This window comes from Anomaloglossus baeobatrachus, chromosome 12 (genome assembly GCF_048569485.1).
Source record: "Anomaloglossus baeobatrachus isolate aAnoBae1 chromosome 12, aAnoBae1.hap1, whole genome shotgun sequence".
Classification (NCBI taxonomy): domain Eukaryota; kingdom Metazoa; phylum Chordata; class Amphibia; order Anura; family Aromobatidae; genus Anomaloglossus; species Anomaloglossus baeobatrachus.
Genome location: NC_134364.1, coordinates 2096680 through 2123657, shown reverse-complemented (window position 1 = coordinate 2123657; position 26978 = coordinate 2096680). Strand labels below are relative to the sequence as shown.

The following is a 26978-nucleotide window of genomic DNA, read 5'->3' as shown; positions in this document are numbered from 1 at the left end:
TGCACAGCAGGAGCCCCCACGCAGCCTCCTATGCACAGCAGGAGCCCCCACGCAGCCTCCTATGCACAGCAGGAGCCCCCACGCAGCCTCCTATGCACAGCAGGAGCCCCCACGCAGCCTCCTATGCACAGCAGGAGCCCCCACGCAGCCTCCTATGCACAGCAGGAGCCCCCACGCAGCCTCCTATGCACAGCAGGAGCCCCCACGCAGCCTCCTATGCACAGCAGGAGCCCCCACGCAGCCTCCTATGCACAGCAGGAGCCCCCACGCAGCCTCCTATGCACAGCAGGAGCCCCCACGCAGCCTCCTATGCACAGCAGGAGCCCCCACGCAGCCTCCTATGCACAGCAGGAGCCCCCACGCAGCCTCCTATGCACAGCAGGAGCCCCCACGCAGCCTCCTATGCACAGCAGGAGCCCCCACGCAGCCTCCTATGCACAGCAGGAGCCCCCACGCAGCCTCCTATGCACAGCAGTGGCCTCCACGCAGCCTCCTATGCACAGCAGTGGCCTCCACGCAGCCTCCTATGCACAGCAGTGGCCTCCACGCAGCCTCCTATGCACAGCAGGCGCCCCCACGCAGCCTCCTATGCACAGCAGGCGCCCCCACGCAGCCTCCTATGCACAGCAGGAGCCCCCACGCAGCCTCCTATGCACAGCAGGAGCCCCCACGCAGCCTCCTATGCACAGCAGGAGCCCCCACGCAGCCTCCTATGCACAGCAGGAGCCCCCACGCAGCCTCCTATGCACAGCAGGAGCCCCCACGCAGCCTCCTATGCACAGCAGGAGCCCCCACGCAGCCTCCTATGCACAGCAGGAGCCCCCACGCAGCCTCCTATGCACAGCAGGAGCCCCCACGCAGCCTCCTATACACAGCAGGAGCCCCCACGCAGCCTCCTATACACAGTAGTGGCCTCCACATAGCCTCCTATGCACAGCAGGAGCCCCCACGCAGCCTCCTATGCACAGTAGTGGCCTCCACATAGCCTCCTATGCACAGCAGTGGCCCCCACGCAGCCTCCTATGCACAGCAGGAGCCCCCACGCAGCCTCCTATGCACAGCAGGAGCCTCCACGCAGCCTCCTATGCACAGCAGGAGCCCCCACGCAGCCTCCTATGCACAGCAGTGGCCTCCACGCAGCCTCCTATGCACAGCAGGAGCCCCCACGCAGCCTCCTATACACAGCAGTGGCCTCCACGCAGCCTCCTATGCACAGCAGGAGCCCCCACGCAGCCTCCTATACACAGCAGCAGCCCCCACGCAGCCTCCTATGCACAGCAGTGGCCTCCACATAGCCTCCTATGCACAGCAGTGGCCCCCACGCAGCCTCCTATGCACAGCAGGAGCCCCCACGCAGCCTCCTATGCACAGCAGGAGCCCCCACGCAGCCTCCTATGCACAGCAGGAGCCCCCACGCAGCCTCCTATGCACAGCAGGAGCCCCCACGCAGCCTCCTATGCACAGCAGGAGCCCCCACGCAGCCTCCTATGCACAGCAGTGGCCTCCACGCAGCCTCCTATGCACAGCAGTGGCCTCCACGCAGCCTCCTATGCACAGCAGGAGCCCCCACGCAGCCTCCTATACACAGCAGTGGCCTCCACATAGCCTCCTATGCACAGCAGGAGCCCCCACGCAGCCTCCTATGCACAGCAGTGGCCTCCACATAGCCTCCTATGCACAGCAGGAGCCCCCACGCAGCCTCCTATGCACAGCAGGAGCCCCCACGCAGCCTCCTATGCACAGCAGTGGCCCCCACGCAGCCTCCTATGCACAGCAGGAGCCCCCACGCAGCCTCCTATGCACAGCAGGAGCCCCCACGCAGCCTCCTATGCACAGCAGGAGCCTCCACGCAGCCTCCTATGCACAGCAGGAGCCCCCACGCAGCCTCCTATGCACAGCAGTGGCCTCCACGCAGCCTCCTATGCACAGCAGTGGCCTCCACGCAGCCTCCTATGCACAGCAGGAGCCCCCACGCAGCCTCCTATACACAGCAGTGGCCTCCACATAGCCTCCTATGCACAGCAGGAGCCCCCACGCAGCCTCCTATGCACAGCAGTGGCCTCCACATAGCCTCCTATGCACAGCAGGAGCCCCCACGCAGCCTCCTATGCACAGCAGGAGCCCCCACGCAGCCTCTTGTATACAACAGGAGCCCTCACAGATCCCATATAGACATAAAAAAAATTATATTCACCTAATCCTGATTCCCAGCACCGCAGCGTCCATCTTCTCTTCTATGGTGGCCTGCGGAGGCCGGGCGATGCAATGATGTCACTGCAGTGCCCTTGTGGATATATGGTCTCCTAAGACACAGGCCTGCAGCGGTCTGTGGCTTAGGAGACGGGCAGTGATAGAGCAGGGAGCTCTGTGCTCTGTCACAGGATTGAACTGTTTCGGGGTGACGCCGACATAGTTCAGTGCGGTGGTTGCAGAAGATTCGGGGCTCCGGCCAAGAAGTTCTGGGTCGGAGCTCTGGATCTTTGATGCCAGTAGTGCCCCTGCCGGCGGGTCCCTTTTATGTTGTTAGGCTGCTTTCACACATCCGTTTTTTGCTGAGCGGCACAATACGGCGCTTTGCAGAAAAGACGCAACCGTTTTTTTGCCGCCGGTTGCGTTTTTTCCGCATAGACTTGCATTAGCGCCGTATTGTGCCGCATGGCCTTGCGTTGTGTCCGTTTTTTACCGCATTGCGCCGGATCGGCGCAATGCGATTTACAATGCAAGCCTATGGACGCCGGATGCGGTTTTTTACACTGCGCATGCTCAGTATCAAGCCGCATCAGTCAAAAAACGGATGGGCCGCATGGAAAAACTTATGCAACGGATCCGTTTTTTTCGCCGCATCTGTTGCATAGGTTTTGGAGCCGGATTGAGCCGTACTGCAAAAAACGGGTGTGTGAAAGCCGCCTAAGAGAGCTTTCTGGGGCATTGACTGGTGTCTGTGTACCAGACCGACGCTGGATAGATGATAGGCAAATAGATATCAGACAGACAGATAGATAATAGATATACATAGATATAGACATATATAATAGAGAGATAGGCAGACAGATAATACATAGATAAATAGATAGAGGATAGATCATTGAGATATATAGACATATATAATAGCAAGATAGGCGGACAGACGGATATACAGACAGACATTGCACAGTATACAGGACACACACATGTTACATAACACACAGCACATAATACAGCACCGGTATGACACAGCAGGTTATACTCAGTCACTTCCTGGCTGCAGGAGTTCAGTGGGGCTTCTATAACAGCATCTCTGGCATTGCTGCTGCTGCTCCTCCCCCCTCTCTATGGTAAAGACAGGAGAGGCCACAGAGCGGAGAGCAGGTGAGGGCGCCCCCTGCCTGAGGCTGTGCCGAGCGGGAGGAGACGAGACACAGGGCACATAGGAGGGGCGCTCTGTGCTGGAGGATGTGTAGGGAGAGGAGAGGAGGGCGCCCCCTGCCTGAGGCTGTGCCGAGCGGGAGGAGACGAGACACAGGGCACATAGGAGGGGCGCTCTGTGCTGGAGGATGTGTAGGGAGAGGAGAGGAGGACGCCCCCTGCCTGAGGCTGTGCCGAGCGGGAGGAGACGAGACGCAGGGCACATAGGAGGGGCGCTCTGTGCTGGAGGATGTGTAGGGAGAGGAGAGGAGGGCGCCCCCTGCCTGAGGCTGTGCCGAGCGGGAGGAGACGAGACGCAGGGCACATAGGAGGGGCGCTCTGTGCTGGAGGATGTGTAGGGAGAGGAGAGGAGGGCGCCCCCTGCCTGAGGCTGTGCCGAGCGGGAGGAGACGAGACGCAGGGCACATAGGAGGGGCGCTCTGTGCTGGAGGATGTGTAGGGAGAGGAGAGGAGGGCGCCCCCTGCCTGAGGCTGTGCCGAGCGGGAGGAGACGAGACGCAGGGCACATAGGAGGGGCGCTCTGTGCTGGAGGATGTGTAGGGAGAGGAGAGGAGGGCGCCCCCTGCCTGAGGCTGTGCCGAGCGGGAGGAGACGAGACGCAGGGCACATAGGAGGGGCGCTCTGTGCTGGAGGATGTGTAGGGAGAGGAGAGGAGGGCGCCCCCTGCCTGAGGCTGTGCCGAGCGGGAGGAGACGAGACGCAGGGCACATAGGAGGGGCGCTCTGTGCTGGAGGATGTGTAGGGAGAGGAGAGGAGGGCGCCCCCTGCCTGAGGCTGTGCCGAGCGGGAGGAGACGAGACGCAGGGCACATAGGAGGGGCGCTCTGTGCTGGAGGATGTGTAGGGAGAGGAGAGGAGGGCGCCCCCTGCCTGAGGCTGTGCCGAGCGGGAGGAGACGAGACGCAGGGCACATAGGAGGGGCGCTCTGTGCTGGAGGATGTGTAGGGAGAGGAGAGGAGGGCGCCCCCTGCCTGAGGCTGTGCCGAGCGGGAGGAGACGAGACGCAGGGCACATAGGAGGGGCGCTCTGTGCTGGAGGATGTGTAGGGAGAGGAGAGGAGGGCGCCCCCTGCCTGAGGCTGTGCCGAGCGGGAGGAGACGAGACACAGGGCACAGAGGAGGGGGAGGGGCGCGAGCAGCAAAGTGAAAGTAAACAGCTGCTCCCTGCGGCGCCCCCTTTGATGTCTGCCTGCCGGCGCCCTGTGCAGCCGCACAACTCGCACATGCCTAAAGCCGGCTATGTGTACAGGTGACGGGTGTCGTATGGACATGTGACGTATATACGGGTGACGTATGTACAGCTGAGGTGTGACATATGTACAGGTGACGTATGGACGTGTGACGTATATACAGGTGACGTATATGCAGGTGATGTATGGACGTGTGACGTATGTACAAGGGACGTGTGACGTATGGACGTGTGACGTATGTACAGGTGACGTATGGACGTGTGACGTATATACAGGTGATGTATGGACGTGTGACATATATACAGGTGACATGTGACGTATGTACAAGTGACGTATGTACAAGTGACGTATGTACAAGTGATGTATGTACAGGTGATGTATGGACGTATGTACAAGTGACGTATGTACAAGTGACGTGTGTACAGGTGACGTATGGACGTGTGTACAGGTGACGTATGGACGTGTGTACAGGTGACGTATGGACGTGTGTACAGGTGACGTATGGACGTGTGTACAGGTGACGTATGGACGTGTGTACAGGTGACGCATGGACGTGTGACGTATGTCCAGGTGACGTATGGACGTGTGACATATGTCCAGGTGACGTATGGACGTGTGACGTATGTACAGGTGACGTATGGACGTGTGACGTATATACAGGTGACGTATGGACGTGTGACGTATATACAGGTGATGTATGGACGTGTGACATATATACAGGTGACATGTGACGTATGTACAAGTGACGTATGTACAAGTGACGTATGTACAAGTGACGTATGTACAGGTGACGTATGGACGTATGTACAAGTGACGTATGTACAGGTGATGTATGGACGTATGTACAGGTGTCGTATGGACATGTGACGTATATACGGGTGACGTATGTACAGCTGAGGTGTGACATATGTACAGGTGACGTATGGACGTGTGACGTATGGACGTGTGACGTATATACAGGTGACGTATATGCAGGTGATGTATGGACGTGTGACGTATGTACAAGGGACGTGTGACGTATGGACGTGTGACGTATGTACAGGTGACGTATGGACGTGTGACGTATATACAGGTGATGTATGGACGTGTGACATATATACAGGTGACATGTGACGTATGTACAAGTGACGTATGTACAAGTGACGTATGTACAAGTGATGTATGTACAGGTGATGTATGGACGTATGTACAAGTGACGTATGTACAAGTGACGTGTGTACAGGTGACGTATGGACGTGTGTACAGGTGACGTATGGACGTGTGTACAGGTGACGTATGGACGTGTGTACAGGTGACGTATGGACGTGTGTACAGGTGACGTATGGACGTGTGTACAGGTGACGCATGGACGTGTGACGTATGTCCAGGTGACGTATGGACGTGTGACATATGTCCAGGTGACGTATGGACGTGTGACGTATGTACAGGTGACGTATGGACGTGTGACGTATATACAGGTGACGTATGGACGTGTGACGTATATACAGGTGATGTATGGACGTGTGACATATATACAGGTGACATGTGACGTATGTACAAGTGACGTATGTACAAGTGACGTATGTACAAGTGACGTATGTACAAGTGACGTATGTACAGGTGATGTATGGACGTATGTACAAGTGACGTATGTACAGGTGATGTATGGACGTATGTACAGGTGACGTATGGACGTGTGACATATGTACAGGTGACGTATGGACGTGTGACGTATTTACAGGTGACGTATGGATGTGTGACATATGTACAGGTGACGTATTTACGTGTGATGTATGACGTATTTACAGGTGACGTATGGACGTGTGACGTATTTACAGGTGACGTGTGACGTATGACGTATGTACAGGTGATGTATAGACGTGTGACGTATATACAGGTGACGTATGACGTAGGGACGTATGACTTATATACAGGTGACGTATGTACAGGGGACGTATGGACGTGTGACGTATGAATAGGTGACGTGTGATGTATGTACAGGTGCCATATGGACGGTCACGTATATACAGGTGACGTATGTACAGCTGACGTGTGATGTATGTACAGGTGCCGTATGGCTGGGTGACATATGTACAGGTGACGGGTGTCGTATGGACATGTGACGTATATACGGGTGACGTATGGACAGCTGACGTGTGACGTATGTACAGGGGACGTGTGACGTATGGACGTGTGACGTATGTACAAGTGATGTATGTACAAGTGATGTATGTACAAGTGACGTACAGTGCCTACAAGTAGTCTTCAACCCCCTGCAGATATACAGTGCCTACAAGTAGTCTTCAACCCCCTGCAGATATACAGTGCCTACAAGTAGTCTTCAACCCACTGCAGATATACAGTGCCTACAAGTAGTCTTCAACCCCCTGCAGATATACAGTGCCTACAAGTAGTCTTCAACCCCCTGCAGATATACAGTGCCTACAAGTAGTCTTCAACCCCCTGCAGATATACAGTGCCTACACGTAGTATTCAACCCCCTGCAGATATACAGTGCCTACAAGTAGTATTCAACCCCCTGCAGATATACAGTGCCTACAAGTAGTATTCAACCCCCTGCAGATATACAGTGCCTACAAGTAGTATTCAACCCCCTGCAGATATACAGTGCCTACAAGTAGTATTCAACCCCCTGCAGATATACAGTGCCTACAAGTAGTCTTCAACCCCCTGCAGATATACAGTGCCTACAAGTAGTCTTCAACCCCCTGCAGATATACAGTGCCTACAAGTAGTCTTCAACCCCCTGCAGATATACAGTGCCTACAAGTAGTATTCAACCCCCTGCAGATATACAGTGCCTACAAGTAGTATTCAACCCCCTGCAGATATACAGTGCCTACAAGTAGTCTTCAACCCCCTGCAGATATACAGTGCCTACAAGTAGTATTCAACCCCCTGCAGATATACAGTGCCTACAAGTAGTCTTCAACCCCCTGCAGATATACAGTGCCTACAAGTAGTATTCAACCCCCTGCAGATATACAGTGCCTACAAGTAGTATTCAACCCCCTGCAGATATACAGTGCCTACAAGTAGTATTCAACCCCCTGCAGATATACAGTGCCTACAAGTAGTCTTCAACCCCCTGCAGATATACAGTGCCTACAAGTAGTATTCAACCCCCTGCAGATATACAGTGCCTACAAGTAGTCTTCAACCCCCTGCAGATTTAGCAGGTTTGATAAGATGCAAATAAGTTAGAGCCTGAAAACTTCAAACAAGAGCAGGATTTATTAACAGATGCATAAATCTTACAAACCAACAAGTTTTGTTGCTCAGTTAAATTTTAATACATTTTCAACATAAAAGTGTGGGTCAATTATTATTCAACCCCTAGGTTTAATATTTTGTGGAATAACCCTTGTTTGCAATTACAGCTAATAATCGTCTTTTATAAGACCTGATCAGGCCGGCACAGGTCTCTGGAGTTATCTTGGCCCACTCCTCCATGCAGATCTTCTCCAAGTTATCTAGGTTCTTTGGGTGTCTCATGTGGACTTTAATCTTGAGCTCCTTCCACAAGTTTTCAATTGGGTTAAGGTCAGGAGACTGACTAGGCCACTGCAACACCTTGATTTTCTCTAGTCCCTTCCACGACAGCATAGGAGGTTGTCTCTCCACGCCCTAATTGGGACAGGAAGCACAAGAGGTTTAAAAGGACCCTCCCACCTCCCATAGCCAGTGTCTTTCCTGTCCCCATGGGGCATGGAAAGGTTTTATTTTTCTCCTATGCTGTGGTGGCCGGCGAACTACAGTATATATTATTTATTTATTTATTTTTTTCTCCCCTACCTTAAGCCGGGCAGTATAGGTCGGGCCTTCACCGCTCCTCCCCTACTGTTCCCTCACGCTGTGGGGAACCGCTGCTCCAGCCTTCCGGAGCTCCTCTGGGGTGATGCAGGCTGTGTAACTCCCCGGTCGGCGTCCTCCCTGAGCCGCCGGCCACTTCCTGCATGCACGCTGCTGGGCGATCCGGAAGTGCTACCGCGGGCGGGACTTCCGGTCTAGCGAACTTCCGGTTTGGGCACTTCCGGTCGCGGAGGCAGCGTGGAGGACACGCCGACGCTTCCACGGCCTGTCAGGGACTGGATGCAGGAGGCGGGGAACGTTCCCTGTCACTGGGGGGGGGCAGGCCCTTCTGCATAAAGGCTGCCCTGAAGACTTCAGACTCATGGTAAGGATTTCTGCTGTGCTCCCTGCCATGTCTTCCCCTGCAGCTGCAACTGCAGAGCCCAGTGTTCCCCCTGCCACAGTAAGTACGGAGGGGGGTGGTCCCTCATGCATGGTCTCAGGCTGGTATTTATGGCTCCTTCTGGTCTGTGTTTTCCAGGAGGACAAGGCCACGAAGAAATCTGACAAATGTGAGAAGTCAGAGAGGTCTGAGAAGTCCGATAAGCCGGATAAGCCTGACCGCTATGAACGGACTGAAAAGATTAAAAAATGTCCAGTCTGTGTAAAAAAAGCTCCCTGCAGTCTGGGATAAGAAGCTTTGCCAACAGTGTACGGACCAGATTATTAGAGCTGAACAACCGTCCCTGGTAGACGAACTACGGTCCATGATGAAGCAGGAGATTCAGGCCTCACTAGCCTCCCTCCCTGCTCCTGGCCCTTCCCCCCCAAAGAAAAGGAAACTCCAGTCAGCCCCGTCTGATCATGAGGATGCTGATGCCGCCTCGGAGGGTCCCGATGAAGGTTCTTCCTCCGGGAGGTCTGACCAGTCCTTCCTTTTTCCCTCAGAAGATTTGGGGGATCTTATTGGGGCGGTTCGGAGCACTATGGGGTTAGAGGAAGTGCAGGCTCTTCCCTCAGTCCAGGATGAAATGTTTGCTGGCCTGAAAACCGTCAAACAATTAGGGTTTCCGGTTCATGCCAATATTCTGGATATTGTCTCTCAGGAATGGGAATTTCCTGAGAAGCGTTTCCGGAGTGACCCCAGGCGCCGGTTTCCTCTGGAGACTTCTGGGTTGCATTGGGAGGTCCCCAAAGTAGATGTACAGGTGGCCAGGGTAGCTAAACAAACGGCGCTTCCCTTTGAAGATACTTCCCAGCTTAGAGATCAGATGGATAGGAAGGTCGAGGGCCTCATGAAGCGATCCTGGGAGGCATCGTCTTCTACCGTTCAGGCCAACATTGCCTCCACTTGTGTCTCCCGGTCCCTACTTAGGTGGCTAGACCAGATGGAGGCTCATATTTCCCAGGGTATCCCTCGGGATGAGTTGCTGGAATCCCTTCCCTTACTTAGGAAGGCTACCAGTTTTTTGGCGGATACCTCGGTGGAATCAGTCCGCCTGGCTGCCAGGACCTCGGTTCTATCTAACTCTGCCAGACGTGCCCTCTGGCTTAAGGCCTGGAGTGGAGACTCCACCTCCAAAATGAGACTTTGCTCCCTTCCGTTTAAAGGGGATTTGGTGTTTGGGCCTGCCCTGGATGATATTCTGGACAAGGCGAATGATCGTAAGGCCAGATCCTAGACCCCCCAGGAAGCGGTCCTTTCGTCCCTCGATGCCTCGGGCCTCCCAGCCCAGAGGGAAAGGGAAGGCGGGCCGGTGGAGCTATCCTAAGGGTAGAGGGAGAAACATCCTCATCCCTCCCCATCAACAACGTCCTCAGCAGGACAAACCGTGACTCGGCTCGGGTGGGGGGACGACTCTCGGCGTTTCTTCCCCAGTGGCGGTCCATCACCTCCTGCCAATGGGTTCTGAAGATCGTCTCAGAGGGTCTCTTAATAGAATTCATCTCCCCCCCTCTTCCGGGTCTCCGAGTCACGGCTCTGGCGTCGCAGGGTTCGCAGGCCCTACTGTACGCAAAGATTCAGGAGCTAATGCACTCGGGGGTCGTTTCCCCAGTCCCGAGTCAAGAAGAAGGGATAGACCACTACTCCCGTCTCTTCCTTGTGAGAAAGCCGTCTGGCGACGTCCAGATTATCATCAATCTACGGCGTCTCAACCGGCAGGTCAGGTACCGGCGTTTCAAGATGGAGTCCGTGAAATCGGCTATTCCACTGATAGGTCTGCACCACCAGATGGCCTCCATAGATCTGAAGGACGCCTACTTCCATGTGCCCATCCATCCGTGTCACAGGCAATACCTCAAGTTTGCGGTTCTACACGGGGAGGAAGTGCTTCATTTCCAATTCAATGCACTTCCCTTCGGGATCTCCTCGGCTCCAAGGATCTTTTCAAAGATCATGGCAGAGGTGGTCGCCTTCATACGATTGCAGGGTATCTGTCTGGTTCCATATTTGGACGACTTTCTTCTCATAGCTCCCTCTGCTCCAACCCTCCGGAGCCATGTGGAAAAGTCTTTAGGCATTCTTCGGTCCTTGGGATGGATCCCCAATCTCAAGAAATCACAGTTGCACCCCTCCTCCACTCTGCAGTTTCTCGGAGTGCTGCTGGACTCCGACAGGCAGGCATCCTTTCTCCCGGAGGGCCACAAGTTGGCCCTGCTAGCCAAAATCTCAAAGCTTCGCCGTCAGGCTCTCCCGACCCTTCGAGCGGCTATGTCGGCTCTAGGTTCTATGACGTCCTGCATTCCCTCAGTCAGATGGGCTCAGGCCCACTCTCGGTGTCTACAGGATCATATCCTGGCGCATTGTGACAGACTCCCGTCCTCCCTGAACAGACTGTTTAGCCTCTCGGGGACCGTCTCCTCATTCCTTCTCTGGTGGCTGCGCCCCAACAACCTGAAGGTGGGGGTTGCCTGGACTCAGACGCCCCTGGTTACACTAACAACCGATGCCAGCCTGCGGGGATGGGGTGCTATGGTGGCAAACTCCCCATTTCAGGGGGTCTGGAGTCCTTATGTCTATATAGAAGAAATAACCCCGGCACACTACAACTCCCAGAAAAAGGCAAGATGCAGTAATTAAGTTTGCAAATTTTCTTTATTTATTTATCAGGTTCTTAAATGTCTTTCAGAGTAAATGAATTTGGTCCAAAAAAAACTGGACGTTTCGGCCCCAGGCCTTCGTCACAATGGACTATTATCATGCAATATCAAATGCACGCAGACACTCAGCTAAGAAGCTGATAATTATAGAAATGCATGGATTCTCATATGTACTTCACTGTGTTGGCTTGCATATCATAAGGTAATACGAAAAATGTGTCAGGGGCACTTAGTGCCAGCACAAGGGCTCTATGCTGGATATTATAATCAATGGTGCTATGGAATCAGACCTTGATAAAAAGAATCATACCTTATGCTAGAGACCACAGAAAGGAGAAAAATATATGTATAAAACCATGAGAAGGATTACCTATGTGTATGGTGCCAGATAGGGCCAGCGTGCACTCGGTCACAATAGCATAAAGGGATAACCATAAGATGGCGCTTGTTATTGGGTCCTAGTTCCACATATAGAAGGAACTGCTGAGAGGCGGTGGGATAAGTAAGCTGTAACAGCTGGTGAGCAGACCAGCATATGCACTGTGCAGGAGTCTTTACACAACACACGTCCAGCGGCGGTTTGGTACGGGCAGCTTTCCCCTCCGGTTCCACCGGCTTCATCCCTCCTTTTGTGCCAGACATCATAGAATAGCCTGTCACAGCATATGCTGGTCTGCTCACCAGCTGTTACAGCTTACTTATCCCACCGCCTCTCAGCAGTTCCTTCTATACGTGGAACTAGGACCCAATAACAAGCGCCATCTTATGGTTATCCCTTTATGCTATTGTGACCGAGTGCACGCTGGCCCTATCTGGCACCATACACATAGGTAATCCTTCTCATGGTTTTATACATATATTTTTCTCCTTTCTGTGGTCTCTAGCATAAGGTATGATTCTTTTTTATCAAGGTCTGATTCCATAGCACCATTGATTATAATATCCAGCATAGAGCCCTTGTGCTGGCACTAAGTGCCCCTGACGCATTTTTTCGTATTACCTTATGATATGCAAGCCAACACAGTGAAGTACATATGAGAATCCATGCATTTCTATAATTATCAGCTTCTTAGCTGAGTGTCTGCGTGCATTTGATATTGCATGATAATAGTCCATTGTGACGAAGGCCTGGGGACGAAACGTCCAGTTTTTTTTGGACCAAATTCATTTACTCTGAAATACATTTAAGAACCTGATAAATAAATAAAGAAAATTTGCAAACTTAATTACTGCATCTTGCCTTTTTCTGGGAGTTGTAGTGTGCCGGGGTAATTTCTTCTATATGTATATATTTTTACCCCAGAGCACCTACTCATCAGTGACGCAGAGCTTCTCTCCCCCTACTGGAGTCCATATGTCAGCTCCCAATCCTCCTACTACCGGGAGCTCAGGGCAGTCAGGGAAGCCCTCCTTGCGGCTCAGGATCTCGTCCGGGACTCTCACGTCCTGGTCTACTCGGACAATGTCACCACAGTGGCACATCTCCGCCATCAGGGCAGTACACGATCAGGCGCCCTGAAGTCTGTGTCCTCCCGGATCTTCCACTGGGCAGAACGGTCCCTGCTATCCCTTTCTGCAGTCCATCTAAAGGGATCCCTAAACCTTCAGGCAGATTTCCTGAGTCGTCGGGATGTTCACCCAGGGGAATGGAGTCTGGATCAAGCGGTGTTCTGCTCTCTGGTGGCAAGGTGGGGTACTCCAGAGGTGGACCTCTTTGCTTCGGCAGGAAATCGCAAGGTCGCAACATATTTCTCCCTGAACCCTCGGGACAAGGCGTTGGGGGTGGACGCCTTCTGCCACGATTGGTCCTTTTACCTCGCCTACGCTTTCCCCCCACTTCCTCTTCTCGCACGGACCCTGAGGAAGATCAGACGACGGAGCCACAACTATCCTGGTAGCTCCTCTGTGGCCTCGGAGGAGTTGGTACAGCCTGATCCTGATGCTCGGGATCGATGGACCGGCCCTCCTGGGTTCAGACCCCAGTTTACTGTCTCAGGGTCCGATTTTCCATCCGGACCCCCAGAAACTCAAATTGGCTGCCTGGCTTCTGAGGCCCGGGCACTGAAGGCCCAGGGACTTTCTGACAAGGTCGTGGCTACTCTACAGAAGAACCGTAAACCGGTGACTAATAGTATTTACAATAAAATCTGGATGCGATTTTCCTCCTGGTGTGGTTCTCGGCCTCCTGACCCGCTCCAGCCTAACGTTGCGCAGATTCTAGACTTCCTCCAGAGTGCATTGGACCTAGGCCTTCGGCCTAGCACCCTGAAGGTACAGGTCTCGGCACTCAGTGCAGTCTTTGACACGGCTCTGGCAGATCATAGCTGGATCCGCCATTTTTGTGTCCGCTAGTAGGCTCTGTCCGCGACAGAGGGTCCTGACGCCTTGCTGGGATCTCAATGTGGTCCTTACCGGACTATCTCAGTCACCCTTTGAGCCGCTGTCCTCCTGTAACATCCGTTCTCTTTCTCACAAGACTGCCTTTCTCGTGGCTATTACGTCTACTCGTAGAGTCGGGGATCTTCAAGCATTGTCTATTCGGGAGCCTTACCTGACTGTCAGAGATGACAGCATTGTCTTTCAGCTGGACCCTTCCTTCCTTCCCAAAGTGGTTTCAGATTTTCACAGTCCTCAGTCCATCGTCCTGCCTTCCTTCTGTCAGCATCCTAGGACTCCGGGTGAGGAAGTGTTTCATTCTTTGGACGTTCGTCGGACAGTGTTGCACTACCTGGATGTTACTGCACCTTGGCGTCTTGATCATAACCTGTTTATCCAGCCCTTTGGTCGAAATAAGGGCAGGAAAGTGGCTAAGAGTACCGTCGCCAACTGGATTGTGCGGGCCATTAGAGACGCCTACCTCGATCAGCATCTATCTCCGCCTACCGGATTTACGGCGCATTCCACCAGGGCTACCTCTGTCTCCTGGGCTGAACGGGCAGGGGCTTCTCCTGAGCAGATCTGCAAGGCGGCTACGTGGTCTTCCCTCCATACTTCCACGAAGCATTATCGTTTGGATCTGGATTCCAACAGGGATTTGGCTTTTGGCAGGAAGGTCCTGCAGGCTGTGGTCCCCCCCCCTAGGTATCAGTTCGTTGGTATTCCTCCTATGCTGTCGTGGAAGGGACTAGAGAAATAAGAATTATTCTTACCGTTAATTCGGTTTCTAGGACCTTCCACGACAGCACGTAATTCCCTCCCTTATCCTCGATATTCCTGGATGTGTTTGTACTTCTCATATGCTATGGGTTCTTTGTAAGACACTGGCTATGGGAGGTGGGAGGGTCCTTTTAACCTCTTGTGCTTCCTGTCCCAATTAGGGCGTGGAGAGACAACCTCCTATGCTGTCGTGGAAGGTCCTAGAAACCGAATTAACGGTAAGAATAATTCTTATTTTTCCCTCTTGAACCAGGCCTTGGTTTTCTTGGCTGTGTGCTTTGGGTCGTTGTCTTGTTGGAAGATGAAATGACGACCCATCTTAAGATCCTTGATGGAGGAGCGGAGGTTCTTGGCCAAAATCTCCAGGTAGGCCGTGCTATCCATCTTTCCATGGATGCGGACCAGATGGCCAGGCCCCTTGGCTGAGAAACAGCCCCACAGCATGATGCTGCCACCACCATGCTTGACTGTAGGGATGGTATTCTTGGGGTCCTATGCAGTGCCATCCAGTCTCCAAATGTCACGTGTGTGGTTGGCACCAAAGATCTCGATCTTGGTCTCATCAGACAAGAGAACCTTGAACCAGTCTGTCTGAGCCCTCCAAGTGATCATGAGCAAACTGTAGACGAGCCTTGACATGACGCTTTGAAAGTAAAGGTACCTTACGGGCTCGTCTGGAACGGAGACCATTGCGGTGGAGTATGTTACTTATGGTATTGACTGAAACCAATGTCCCCACTGCCATGAGATCTTCCAGGAGCTCCTTCCTTGTTGTCCTTGGGTTAGCCTTGACTCTTCGGACAAGCTTGGCCTCGGCACGGGTGGAAACTTTCAAAGGCTGTCCAGGCCGTGGAAGGCTAACAGTAGTTCCATAAGCCTTTCACTTCCGGATGATGCTCCCAACAGTGGAGATAGGTAGGCCCAACTCCTTGGAAAGGGTTTTGTACCCCTTGCCAGCCTTGTGACCCTCCACGATCTTGTCTCTGATGGCCTTGGAATGCTCCTTTGTCTTTCCCATGTTGACCAAGTATGAGTGCTGTTCACAAGTTTGGGGAGGGTCTTAATTTGTCAGAAAAGGCTGGAAAAAGAGATAATTAATCCAAACATGTGAAGCTCATTGTTCTTTGTGCCTGAAATACTTCTTAATACTTTAGGGGAACCAAACAGAATTCTTGTGGTTTGAGGGGTTGAATAATAAATGACCCTCTGAATAAACTTTCCACAATTTAAAAAAAAAAAAAAAATAAAAAAAGAAATAACATTCTTTTTCGCTGCATTTCACACTTCCAGGCTGATCTACAGTCCAAATGTCACAATGCCAAGTTAATTCCGAATGTGTAAACCTGCTAAATCTGCAGGGGGTTGAATACTACTTGTAGGCACTGTATGTACAAGTGACGTATGTACAGGTGATGTATGGACGTGTGTACAGGTGACGTATGGACGTGTGACGTGTGTACAGGTGACGTATGGACGTGTGACGTGTGTACAGGTGACGTATGGACGTGTGACGTGTGTACAGGTGACGTATGGACGTGTGACGTGTGTACAGGTGACGTATGGACGTATGGACGTGTGACGTGTGTACAGGTGACGTATGGACGTGTGACGTGTGTACAGGTGACGTATGGACGTGTGACGTGTGTACAGGTGACGTATGGACGTGTGACGTGTGTACAGGTGACGTATGGACGTGTGACGTGTGTACAGGTGACGTATGGACGTGTGACGTGTGTACAGGTGACGTATGGACGTGTGACGTGTGTACAGGTGACGTATGGACGTGTGACGTGTGTACAGGTGACGTATGGACGTGTGACGTGTGTACAGGTGACGTATGGACGTGTGACATATGTTCAGGTGACGTGTGACATATGTACAGGTGACGTATGGACGTGTGACGTATGTACAGGTGACGCATGGACGTGTGACGTATGGACGTGTGACGTATTTACAGGTGACGTATGGACGTGTGACGTATTTACAAGTGACGTATGTATTTCACTCACTCTCCTCCCTGCTCAGACGTCCTCTTTGGTCGCCATGCAACTGTCTCTCACTCACCTTCCTCTCTGAGCCCGCTGTCACTCGTTCTCCCTCTGTCATTTTCTCTCTCCCCGGGATACTGTCACTCGCTCTCCTTTCTCACACGTCTTCTCTTAGGCCCATGTTCTGTTGTCATTCGCTCTCCTTTCTCACACGTCTTCTCTTTGGCCCATGTTCTGTTGTCACTCGCTCTCCTTTCTCACACGTCTTCTCTTTGGCCCATGTTCTGTTGTCACTCGCTCTCCTTTCTCACACGTCTTCTCTTAGGCCCATGTTCTGCTGTCACTCGCTCTCCTTTCTCACACGTCTTCTCTTTGGCCCATGTTCTGCTGTCACTCGCTCTCCTTTCTCACACGTCTTCTCTTTGGCCCCCTTTCTGTTGTCTCTCGCTCTCCTTTCTCTCATGTGTTCTCTTTGGCCCCCGTTCTGTTGTCACTCGCTCTCCTTTCTCTCATGTGTTCTCTTTGGCCCCGTTCTGTTGTCACTCGCTCTCCTTTCTCTCATGTGTTCTCTTTGGCCCCGTTCTGTTGTCACTCGCTCTCCTTTTTCTCATGTGTTCTCTTTGGCCCCCGTTCTGTTGTCACTCGCTCTCCTTTCTCTCATGTGTTCTCTTTGGCCCATGTTCTATTGTCACTCGCTCTCCTTTCTCTCATGTGTTCTCTTTGGCTCCTGTTCTGTTGTCACTCGCTCTCCTTTCTCTCACGTGTTCTCTTTGGCCCCCGTTCCGCTGTCACTCGCTCTACTTTCTCTCACGTATTCTCTTTGGCCCCTGTTCTGCTGTCACTCGCTCTCCTTTCTCTCATGTGTTCTCTTTGGCCCCTGTTCCGCTGTCACTCGCTCTCCTTTCTCTCATGTGTTCTCTTTGGCCCATGTTCTATTGTCACTCGCTCTCCTTTCTCTCATGTGTTCTCTTTGGCTCCTGTTCTGTTGTCACTCGCTCTCCTTTCTCTCACGTGTTCTCTTTGGCCCCCGTTCCGCTGTCACTCGCTCTACTTTCTCTCACGTATTCTCTTTGGCCCCTGTTCTGCTGTCACTCGCTCTCCTTTCTCTCATGTGTTCTCTTTGGCCCCTGTTCTGCTGTCACTCGCTCTCCTTTCTCTCACGTGTTCTCTTTGGCCCCCGTTCCCCTGTCACTCGCTCTCCTTTCTCTCATGTGTTCTCTTTCGCTCCTGTTCTGCTGTCACTCGCTCTCCTTTCTCTCATGTATTCTCTTTGGCCCCCGTTCCCCTGTCACTTGCTCTCCTCTCTCACGTGTTCTCTTTCGCTCCTGTTCCGCTGACACTCGCTCTCCTTTCTCTCACGTGTTCTCTTTGGCCCCTGTTCCGCTGTCACTCGCTCTCCTTTCTCTCATGTGTTCTCTTTGGCCCATGTTCTGTTGTCACTTGCTCTCCTTTCTCTCATGTATTCTCTTTGGCCCCTGTTCCCCTGTCACTTGCTCTCCTTTTTCTCACGTATTCTCTTTGGCCCCCGTTCCCCTGTCACTCGCTCTACTTTCTCTCACGTGTTCTCTTTGGCCCCTGTTCTGCTGTCACTCGCTCTCCTTTCTCTCACGTCTTCTCTTTGGCCCCCGTTCCCCTGTCACTCGCTCTCCTTTCTCTCATGTGTTCTCTTTGGCCCCGGTTCCCCTGTCACTCGCTCTCCTTTCTCTCATGTATTCTCTTTGGCCCCTGTTCCGCTGTCACTCGCTCTCCTTTCTCTCATGTGTTCTCTTTGGCCCCTGTTCTGCTGTCACTCGCTCTCCTTTCTCTCACGTCTTCTCTTTGGCCCCCGTTCCCCTGTCACTCGCTCTCCTTTCTCTCATGTGTTCTCTTTGGCCCCCGTTCCCCTGTCACTCGCTCTCCTTTCTCTCATGTATTCTCTTTGGCCCCTGTTCCGCTGTCACTCGCTCTCCTTTCTCTCATGTGTTCTCTTTGGCCCCTGTTCTGCTGTCACTCGCTCTCCTTTCTCTCACGTCTTCTCTTTGGCCCCCGTTCCCCTGTCACTCGCTCTCCTTTCTCTCATGTGTTCTCTTTGGCCCCCGTTCCCCTGTCACTCGCTCTCCTTTCTCTCATGTATTCTCTTTGGCCCCTGTTCCGCTGTCACTTGCTCTCCTCTCTCACGTGTTCTCTTTCGCTCCTGTTCCGCTGTCACTCGCTCTCCTTTCTCTCATGTGTTCTCTTTGGCCCCTGTTCCCCTGTCACTCGCTTTCCTTTCTCTCACATGTCCTCTTTGGCTTGCGTTCCGCTGTCACTTGCTCTTTTTCCATATCAGGTGTCCTTTGTGGCCTTGTGTTGCTGCTGGCACGAAGAATAGCATGGATGATGTGGAGAGCTGGATTAGTGGAGGGGTCCTGGGGTCGTCTCCAAAAGCTGCTTCCGGGGATGAGGTGGAGAAGACCTCCAAAGATGTGCAGTCAGCCCCCCCACCTATAGAGGGCAGCACATGGCAGGAGGATTCGGCAGTGGTGGAATGGATGCTGTGCAACAAGGAAGATGGCAAGTGGGGGATGGGAGACCTGGAGCGGACCCTCCCTCCGCCGGTCATGTACCACGGTCAGTGGGGGCGCGGGAGGTCAGAATTTGCTGGTAACTTGTGTGGACTCATCTTCTCCTGTTTTGTAAGCAGAGCTCCTGTGGAGGGACTGGCAGGACCTGTGCGGACCCCCGCTCCCTGATGAGCAGCAGTTTGACTTTGCTGTCCTATCATACAACATCCTGTCCCAGGACCTGTTGGATCAGAACCCCCAGCTGTACCCCCACTGCAGCCCCACAATCCTTGGTTGGGACTACCGCTGGCCGTACATTCTGCAGGAGCTGCAGCACTGGGAGGCCGACGTGAGTCAGCAGACCCCCGAATATGGGTCGGGCTTAGAGTGAGGGTCTGGGTTGTCACTGTCGTTTTGTTCTCCCCTCCCCCACTGTACATGCCCTGTGTGTACTGCCCCCTGGTGGGTTCGGGGTGTTTCACGGTCTGCTTTTCCTCAGGTCCTCTGTCTTCAGGAGGTGCAGGATGACCATTATCGTGCGCAGGTGGAGCCGATCCTCAGCGCACTGGGTAATGTGTCTGCGCTGTTGTACGTCAGGCCCAGGAGCACTGCGCAGTGTGAAGGTGACGGGCGCTTTGTCTCCCCCTGCAGGCTACAGCTGTCACTACAAGCGGAGGACGGGCAGGAAGACTGATGGCTGCTGCACTTGCTTCAAGGCTGAGCGCTTCACACTGCTGGCCGAGAGTCCGGTTGAATTTTTCCGTCCTGCAATTGATGTCTTAAACCGCGATAATGTGGGACTGGTCCTACTGCTGCAGCCGCGGCTTCCTGAGGGGACTGGAGATGGCCGGGCTGCTCCTGCCCCGCTGTGCGTGGCCAATACCCACCTGCTCTACAATCCCCGGAGGGGGGACATTAAACTGGCACAGCTAGCACTTCTTCTGGCAGAGGTGGAGAAACTCTCCCGCAGTCCTGACGGTTCTCACTGGCCAATCATATTGTGCGGAGACCTGAACGCCACACCGGACTCTGTGCTTTACCAGCTGCTGCACAATGGGGTCCTCAACTACAGTGGTCTGCCCTGCTGGAAAGTGTCAGGGCAGGAGCGATACTGCCCAACCCCCAATCCAAGGCTTCTGTCCTCCCCGCTGTGGCCGGACTTCCTGGGCATCAATGGCCGCTGTCAGTACATCACTCACTCGGCAGCACAGGTGAAAGGTAAGGAGCTAGTCGTGTCCAATAGTAACTGGGGCAGAGCGGCTCCGGAACGTAAGGTCGTGTCCAATAGTAACTGGGGCATAGCGGCTCCGGAACGCAAGGTCGTGTCCAATAGTAACTGGGGCAGAGCGGCTCCGGAACGTAAGGTCGTGTCCAATAGTAACTGGGGCAGAGCGGCTCCGGAACGTAAGGTTGTGTTCAATAGTAACTAGGGCAGAGCGGCTCCGGAACGTAAGGTCGTGTTTGATAGTAACTGGGGCAGAGCGGCTCCAGAACGTAAGGTCGTGTCCAATAGTAACTGGGGCAGAGTGGCTCCGGAACGTAAGGTCGTGTCCAATAGTAATTGGGGCAGAGCGGCTCCGCAATGTAAGGTCGTGTTCGATAGTAACTGGTGCAGAGCGGCTCCGGAACGTAAGGTCGTGTCCAATAGTAACTGGGGCAGAGCGGCTCCGGAATGTAAGGTCGTGTTCAATAGTAATGTACGGAGTGGGCCTGAAATTTGAGGCTGTGTCCGACAATAACGGAGGCAGAGCGGCTCCGGAACGTAAGGTTGTGTTCAATAGTAACTGGGGCAGAGCGGCTCCGGAACGTAAGGTCGTGTCCGATAGTAACTGGGGCAGAGCGGCTCCGGAACGTAAGGTCGTGTCCAATAGTAACTGGGGCAGAGCGGCTCCGGAACGTAAGGTCGTGTCCGATAGTAACTGGGGCAGAGCGGCTCCGGAACGTAAGGTCGTGTCCAATAGTAACTGGGGCAGAGCGGCTCCGGAACGTAAGGTCGTGTCCGATAGTAACTGGGGCAGAGCGGCTCCGCAATGTAAGGTCGTGTTCAATAGTAATGTACGGAGTGGGCTTGAAATTTGAGGCTGTGTCCAACAATAACGGAGGGAGAGCGGCTCCAGAATGTGAGGCCGTGTGTGACAATAACGGAGGCAGAGCGGCTCCAGAATGTGAGGCCGTGTGTGACAGTAACGGGGGCAGAGCGGCTCCAGAATGTGAGGCCGTGTGTGACAGTAACGGAGGCAGAGCGGCTCCAGAATGTGAGGCCGTGTGTGATAATAATGGAGGCAGAGCGGCTCCAGAATGTGAGGCCGCATGTGATAATAATGGAGGCAGAGCGGCTCCAGAATGTGAGGCCGCGTGTGATAACGTAGACAGAGCGGCTCCAGAATGTGAGGCCGTGTGTGATAATGGAGGCAGAGCGGCTCCAGAATGTGAGGCCGTGTGTGATAATAACGGAGGCAGAGCGGCTCCAGAATGTGAGGCCGTGTGTGATAACGGAGGCAGAGCGGCTCTAGAATGTGAGGCCGTGTGTGACACATTCTGGAGCCGCTCTGCCTCCGTTACTGAGGCCGTGTGATAACTGAGGCAGAGCGGCTCCAGAATGTGAGGCCGTGTGTGATAATAATGGAGGCAGAGCGGCTCCAGAATGTGAGGCTGTGTGTGATAACGGAGGCAGAGCGGCTCTAGAATGTGAGGCCGTGTGTGACAATAATGGAGGCAGAGCGGCTCCAGAATGTGAGGCCGTGTGTGATAATAATGGAGGCAGAGCGGCTCCAGAATGTGAGGCCGCATGTGATAATAATGGAGGCAGAGCGGCTCCAGAATGTGAGGCCGCGTGTGATAATAATGGAGGCAGAGCGGCTCCAGAATGTGAGGCCGTGTGTGATAACTGAGGCAGAGCGGCTCCAGAATGTGAGGCCGTGTGTGATAATAATGGAGGCAGAGCGGCTCCAGAATGTGAGGCTGTGTGTGATAACGGAGGCAGAGCGGCTCTAGAATGTGAGGCCGTGTGTGACAATAATGGAGGCAGAGCGGCTCCAGAATGTGAGGCCGTGTGTGATAATAATGGAGGCAGAGCGGCTCCAGAATGTGAGGCCGTGTGTGATAATAATGGAGGCAGAGCGGCTCCAGAATGTGAGGCCGCATGTGATAATAATGGAGGCAGAGCGGCTCCAGAATGTGAGGCCGCGTGTGATAACGGAGGCAGAGCGGCTCCAGAATGTGAGGCCGCGTGTGATAATAACGGAAGCAGAGCGGCTCCAGAATGTGAGGCCGTGTGTGATAACGGAGGCAGAGCGGCTTCAGAATGTGAGGTCGTGTGTGATAATAATGGAGGCAGAGCGGCTCCAGAATGTGAGGCCGTGTGTGATAATAATGGAGGCAGAGCGGCTCCAGAATGTGAGGTCGTGTGTGATAATAATGGAGGCAGAGCGGCTCCAGAATGTGAGGCCGTGTGTGATAATAATGGAGGCAGAGCGGCTCCAGAATGTGAGGCCGCGTGTGATAACTGAGGCAGAGCGGCTCCAGAATGTGAGGCCGTGTATGATAATAATGGAGGCAGAGCGGCTCCAGAATGTGAGGCCGTGTGTGATAATAATGGAGGCAGAGCGGCTCCAGAATGTGAGGCCGTGTGTGATAATAATGGAGGCAGAGCGGCTCCAGAATGTGAGGCCGTGTGTGATAATAATGGAGGCAGAGCGGCTCCAGAATGTGAGGCCGTGTGTGATAATAATGGAGGCAGAGCGGCTCCAGAATGTGAGGCCGTGTGTGATAATAATGGAGGCAGAGCGGCTCCAGAATGTGAGGCCGTGTGTGTGATTATAATGGAGGCAGAGCGGCTCCAGAATGTGAGGCCGTGTGTGATAACGGGGGCAGAGCGGCTCCAGAATGTGAGGCCGTGTGTGATAACGGGGGCAGAGCGGCTCCAGAATGTGAGGCCGTGTGATAATAATGGAGGCAGAGCGGCTCCAGAATGTGAGGCCGTGTGATAATAATGGAGGCAGAGCGGCTCCAGAATGTGAGGCCGTGTGATAATAATGGAGGCAGAGAGGCTCCAGAATGTGAGGCCGTGTGTGATAATAATGGAGGCAGAGCGGCTTCAGAATGTGAGGCCGTGTGATAATAATGGAGGCAGAGCGGCTCCAGAATGTGAGGCCGCGTGTGATAATGGAGGCAGAGCGGCTCCAGAATGTGAGGCCGTGTGTGATAACGGAGGCAGAGCGGCTCCAGAATGTGAGGTTGTGTGTGATAATAACGGAGGCAGAGCGGCTCCAGAATGTGAGGTCGTGTGTGATAATAACGGAGGCAGAGCGGCTCCAGAATGTGAGGCTGTGTGTGATAATAATGGAGGCAGAGCGGCTCTAGAATGTGAGGCCGTGTGTGATAATAATGGAGGCAGAGCGGCTCCAGAATGTGAGGCCGCATGTGACAGTAACGGGGGCAGAGCGGCTCCAGAATGTGAGGCCGTGTGTGATAACGGAGGCAGAGCGGCTCCAGAATGTGAGGCCGTGTGTGATAACGCAGGCAGAGCGGCTCCAGAATGTGAGGTCGTGTGTGACAGTAACGGGGGCAGAGCGGCTCCAGAATGTGAGGCCGTGTGTGATAATAATGGAGGCAGAGCGGCTCTAGAATGTGAGGCCGTGTGTGACAATAATGGAGGCAGAGCGGCTCCAGAATGTGAGGCCGTGTGTGATAATAATGGAAGCAGAGCGGCTCCAGAATGTGAGGCCGCGTGTGATAATGGAGGCAGAGCGGCTCCAGAATGTGAGGTCGTGTGTGATAATAACTGAGGCAGAGCGGCTCCAGAATGTGAGGCCGTGTGTGATAACGGAGGCAGAGCGGCTCCAGAATGTGAGGTCGTGTGTGATAATAACGGAGGCAGAGCGGCTCCAGAATGTGAGGCCGTGTGTGATAACGGAGGCAGAGCGGCTCCAGAATGTGAGGCCGTGTGTGATAATAATGGAGGCAGAGCGGCTCTAGAATGTGAGGCCGCGTGTGACAATAATGGAGGCAGAGCGGCTCCAGAATGTGAGGCCGTGTGTGATAATAATGGAGGCAGAGCGGCTCCAGAATGTGAGGCCGCGTGTGACAGTAACGGGGGCAGAGCGGCTCCAGAATGTGAGGTCGTGTGTGATAATAATGGAGGCAGAGCGGCTCCAGAATGTGAGGCCGCGTGTGATAATGGAGGCAGAGCGGCTCCAGAATGTGAGGTCGTGTGTGATAATAACTGAGGCAGAGCGGCTCCAGAATGTGAGGCCGTGTGTGATAATAACGGAGGCAGAGCGGCTCCAGAATGTGAGGTCGTGTGTGATAATAACGGAGGCAGAGCGGCTCCAGAATGTGAGGCCGTGTGTGATAACGGAGGCAGAGCGGCTCCAGAATGTGAGGTCGTGTGTGACAATAATGGAGGCAGAGCGGCTCTAGAATGTGAGGCCGTGTGTGATAATAATGGAGGCAGAGCGGCTCCAGAATGTGAGGCCGCGTGTGACAGTAACGGGGGCAGAGCGGCTCCAGAATGTGAGGTCGTGTGTGATAATAATGGAGGCAGAGCGGCTCCAGAATGTGAGGTCGTGTGTGACAATAATGGAGGCAGAGCGGCTCCAGAATGTGAGGCCGTCTGTGATAATAATGGAGGCAGAGCGGCTTCAGAATGTGAGGCAGTGTGTGACAATAACGGAGGCAGAGCGGCTCCAGAATGTGAGGCTGTGTCTGACAATAACGGAGGCAGAGCGGCTCCAGAATGTGAGGCCGCGTGTGATAACTGGGGCAGAGCGGCTCCAGAATGTGAGGCCGTGTGTGATAACGGAGGCAGAGCGGCTCCAGAATGTGAGGCCGTGTGTGATAATAATGGAGGCAGAGCGGCTTCAGAATGTGAGGCTGTGTCTGACAATAACGGAGGCAGAGCGGCTCCAGAATGTGAGGCCGCGTGTGATAACGGAGGCAGAGCGGCTCCAGAATGTGAGGCCGCGTGTGATAATAACGGGGGCAGAGCGGCTCCAGAATGTGAGGCCGTGTGTGACAGTAACGGGGGCAGAGCGGCTCCAGAATGTGAGGCCGTGTGTGATAATAATGGAGGCAGAGCGGCTCCAGAATGTGAGGCCGTGTGCGATAACGGGGGCAGAGCGGCTCCAGAATGTGAGGCCGTGTGTGATAATAATGGAGGCAGAGCGGCTCCAGAATGTGAGGCCGTGTGTGATAATAATGGGGGCAGAGCGGCTCCAGAATGTGAGGCCACGTGTGATAATAATGGAGGCAGAGCGGCTCCAGAATGTGAGGCCGTGTGTGATAATAATGGAGGCAGAGCGGCTCCAGAATGTGAGGCCGTGTGTGATAATAATGGAGGCAGAGCGGCTCCAGAATGTGAGGCCGTGTGTGATAATGGAGGCAGAGCGGCTCCAGAATGTGAGGCCGTGTGTGATAATAATGGGGGCAGAGCGGCTCCAGAATGTGAGGCCGCGTGTGATAATAATGGAGGCAGAGCGGCTCCAGAATGTGAGGCCGTGTGTGATAATAATGGAGGCAGAGCGGCTCCAGAATGTGAGGCCGTGTGTGATAATAATGGAGGCAGAGCGGCTCCAGAATGTGAGGCCGTGTGTGATAATAATGGAGGCAGAGCGGCTCCAGAATGTGAGGCCGTGTGTGATAATAATGGAGGCAGAGCGGCTCCAGAATGTGAGGCCGTGTGTGATAATAATGGAGGCAGAGCGGCTCCAGAATGTGAGGCCGTGTCTGACAATAATGGAGGCAGAGCAGCTCCAGAATGTGAGGCCGTGTCTGGGAGCAGCTCGGGGACTGTTCCTCCTGCTGCCTCTTGTGGGGGATCGCGCAGACCCCACGCGCGTTTCCCTCCTGTGCACTGCAGCCTGTCTTTACTGACCTGACTTTTCTGGTTGTAGACAGACGGACGTACACTCGTCAGCGCCTCCTGGAGCTTCGTTACTGTGACTGCGCCCTCCAGAGGCCGGAGCATCTGCTGCTGATGAAGGGCGTGACGGACAATACTCCAGGTATGGGAGGGAGCAGGTGATGTCTGACTGCGCTCTGTGCTCACCCGTTTGTCTCCTAGGTCCATGCAGGGAGCCGGCCCACCACGACATGGACCATGCGGTGCCATCACAGAGGTAGGCGCTGCAGGGAGGGGAGGCCGGCTGTGAGGGTGGCCGTGCGTTCGTCCTGACAGGCCTTTATCCGAGTGTGTCCCCTGCAGGTCACAGCCCCTTCTGCTGGAGCACGGCCTGGACCTCGCCTCCGTGTACAGCCACTTTCTGCCGGATAAAGGGCGCTGTGAAGTGACGACCATGGCGCTGGGCGCAGGCAGCGCGGTGGATTACATCTTCTATTCTGCAGAGCCCGTCCCAGTGTGCAGCTCGAAGCACGGTGAGCGCCAGGACAATGTCCGCCACGTTGGCCGTATTCTGCGGCCTCACACATGTCTCCGTATCTTTCAGGTCTGAGATACTATAAGGATGCGCAGCTGAAGCTTCTGGGGCGGCTGTCGCTGCTGTCTGAGGAGGACTTGTGGGCGGCACAGGGTCTCCCCAACCCCTTCTGCTGCTCCGACCACTTGTGCCTCCTGGCGCGGTTCAGCCTGGACCTGTCCTGCAGAGCGGCCGCTCCCTCCGCACCGGACTCCCCTTTTCTGTAGATTTTAGCATTTGCTGCTGCCCAGCCGGACTCCTTTTATTACACAGTTGTTGTCTGGGGTCTGCAGCTGGAGCGGGGGCTGGGGTATATAAAGTGTATATAAGACGCCATGTTTATTCTGGAGAGTGTGAGGCCAATAAACACACAGGCTGCGCCCCTACCAGGGGCCCCGGAAACCAAAGAC

The 26978-nt window shown here is 54.0% G+C and overlaps 1 protein-coding gene across 7 annotated transcripts in view; it reads left to right on the top strand.

Annotated features, from left to right (window-relative positions):
- Positions 1-26975, top strand: part of ANGEL1 (angel homolog 1) — a 42442-nt gene extending 15467 nt beyond the window's left edge. For 6 of the 7 annotated variants that reach the window (XM_075330558.1, XM_075330559.1, XM_075330557.1 and 3 more), the window contains 8 exons: positions 18940-19220; positions 19294-19502; positions 19653-19722; positions 19805-20371; positions 26047-26157; positions 26217-26271; positions 26358-26527; positions 26599-26975. In XM_075330558.1, the coding sequence (XP_075186673.1) occupies positions 18983-19220; positions 19294-19502; positions 19653-19722; positions 19805-20371; positions 26047-26157; positions 26217-26271; positions 26358-26527; positions 26599-26795 (1617 nt within the window). In that variant the 5' untranslated portion in view covers positions 18940-18982 and the 3' untranslated portion in view covers positions 26796-26975. The remainder of the gene's footprint in view (positions 1-18939; positions 19221-19293; positions 19503-19652; positions 19723-19804; positions 20372-26046; positions 26158-26216; positions 26272-26357; positions 26528-26598) is intronic. The other variant, XM_075330563.1, reaches the window with a different exon arrangement.
- Positions 26976-26978: the final 3 nt, after the last annotated feature.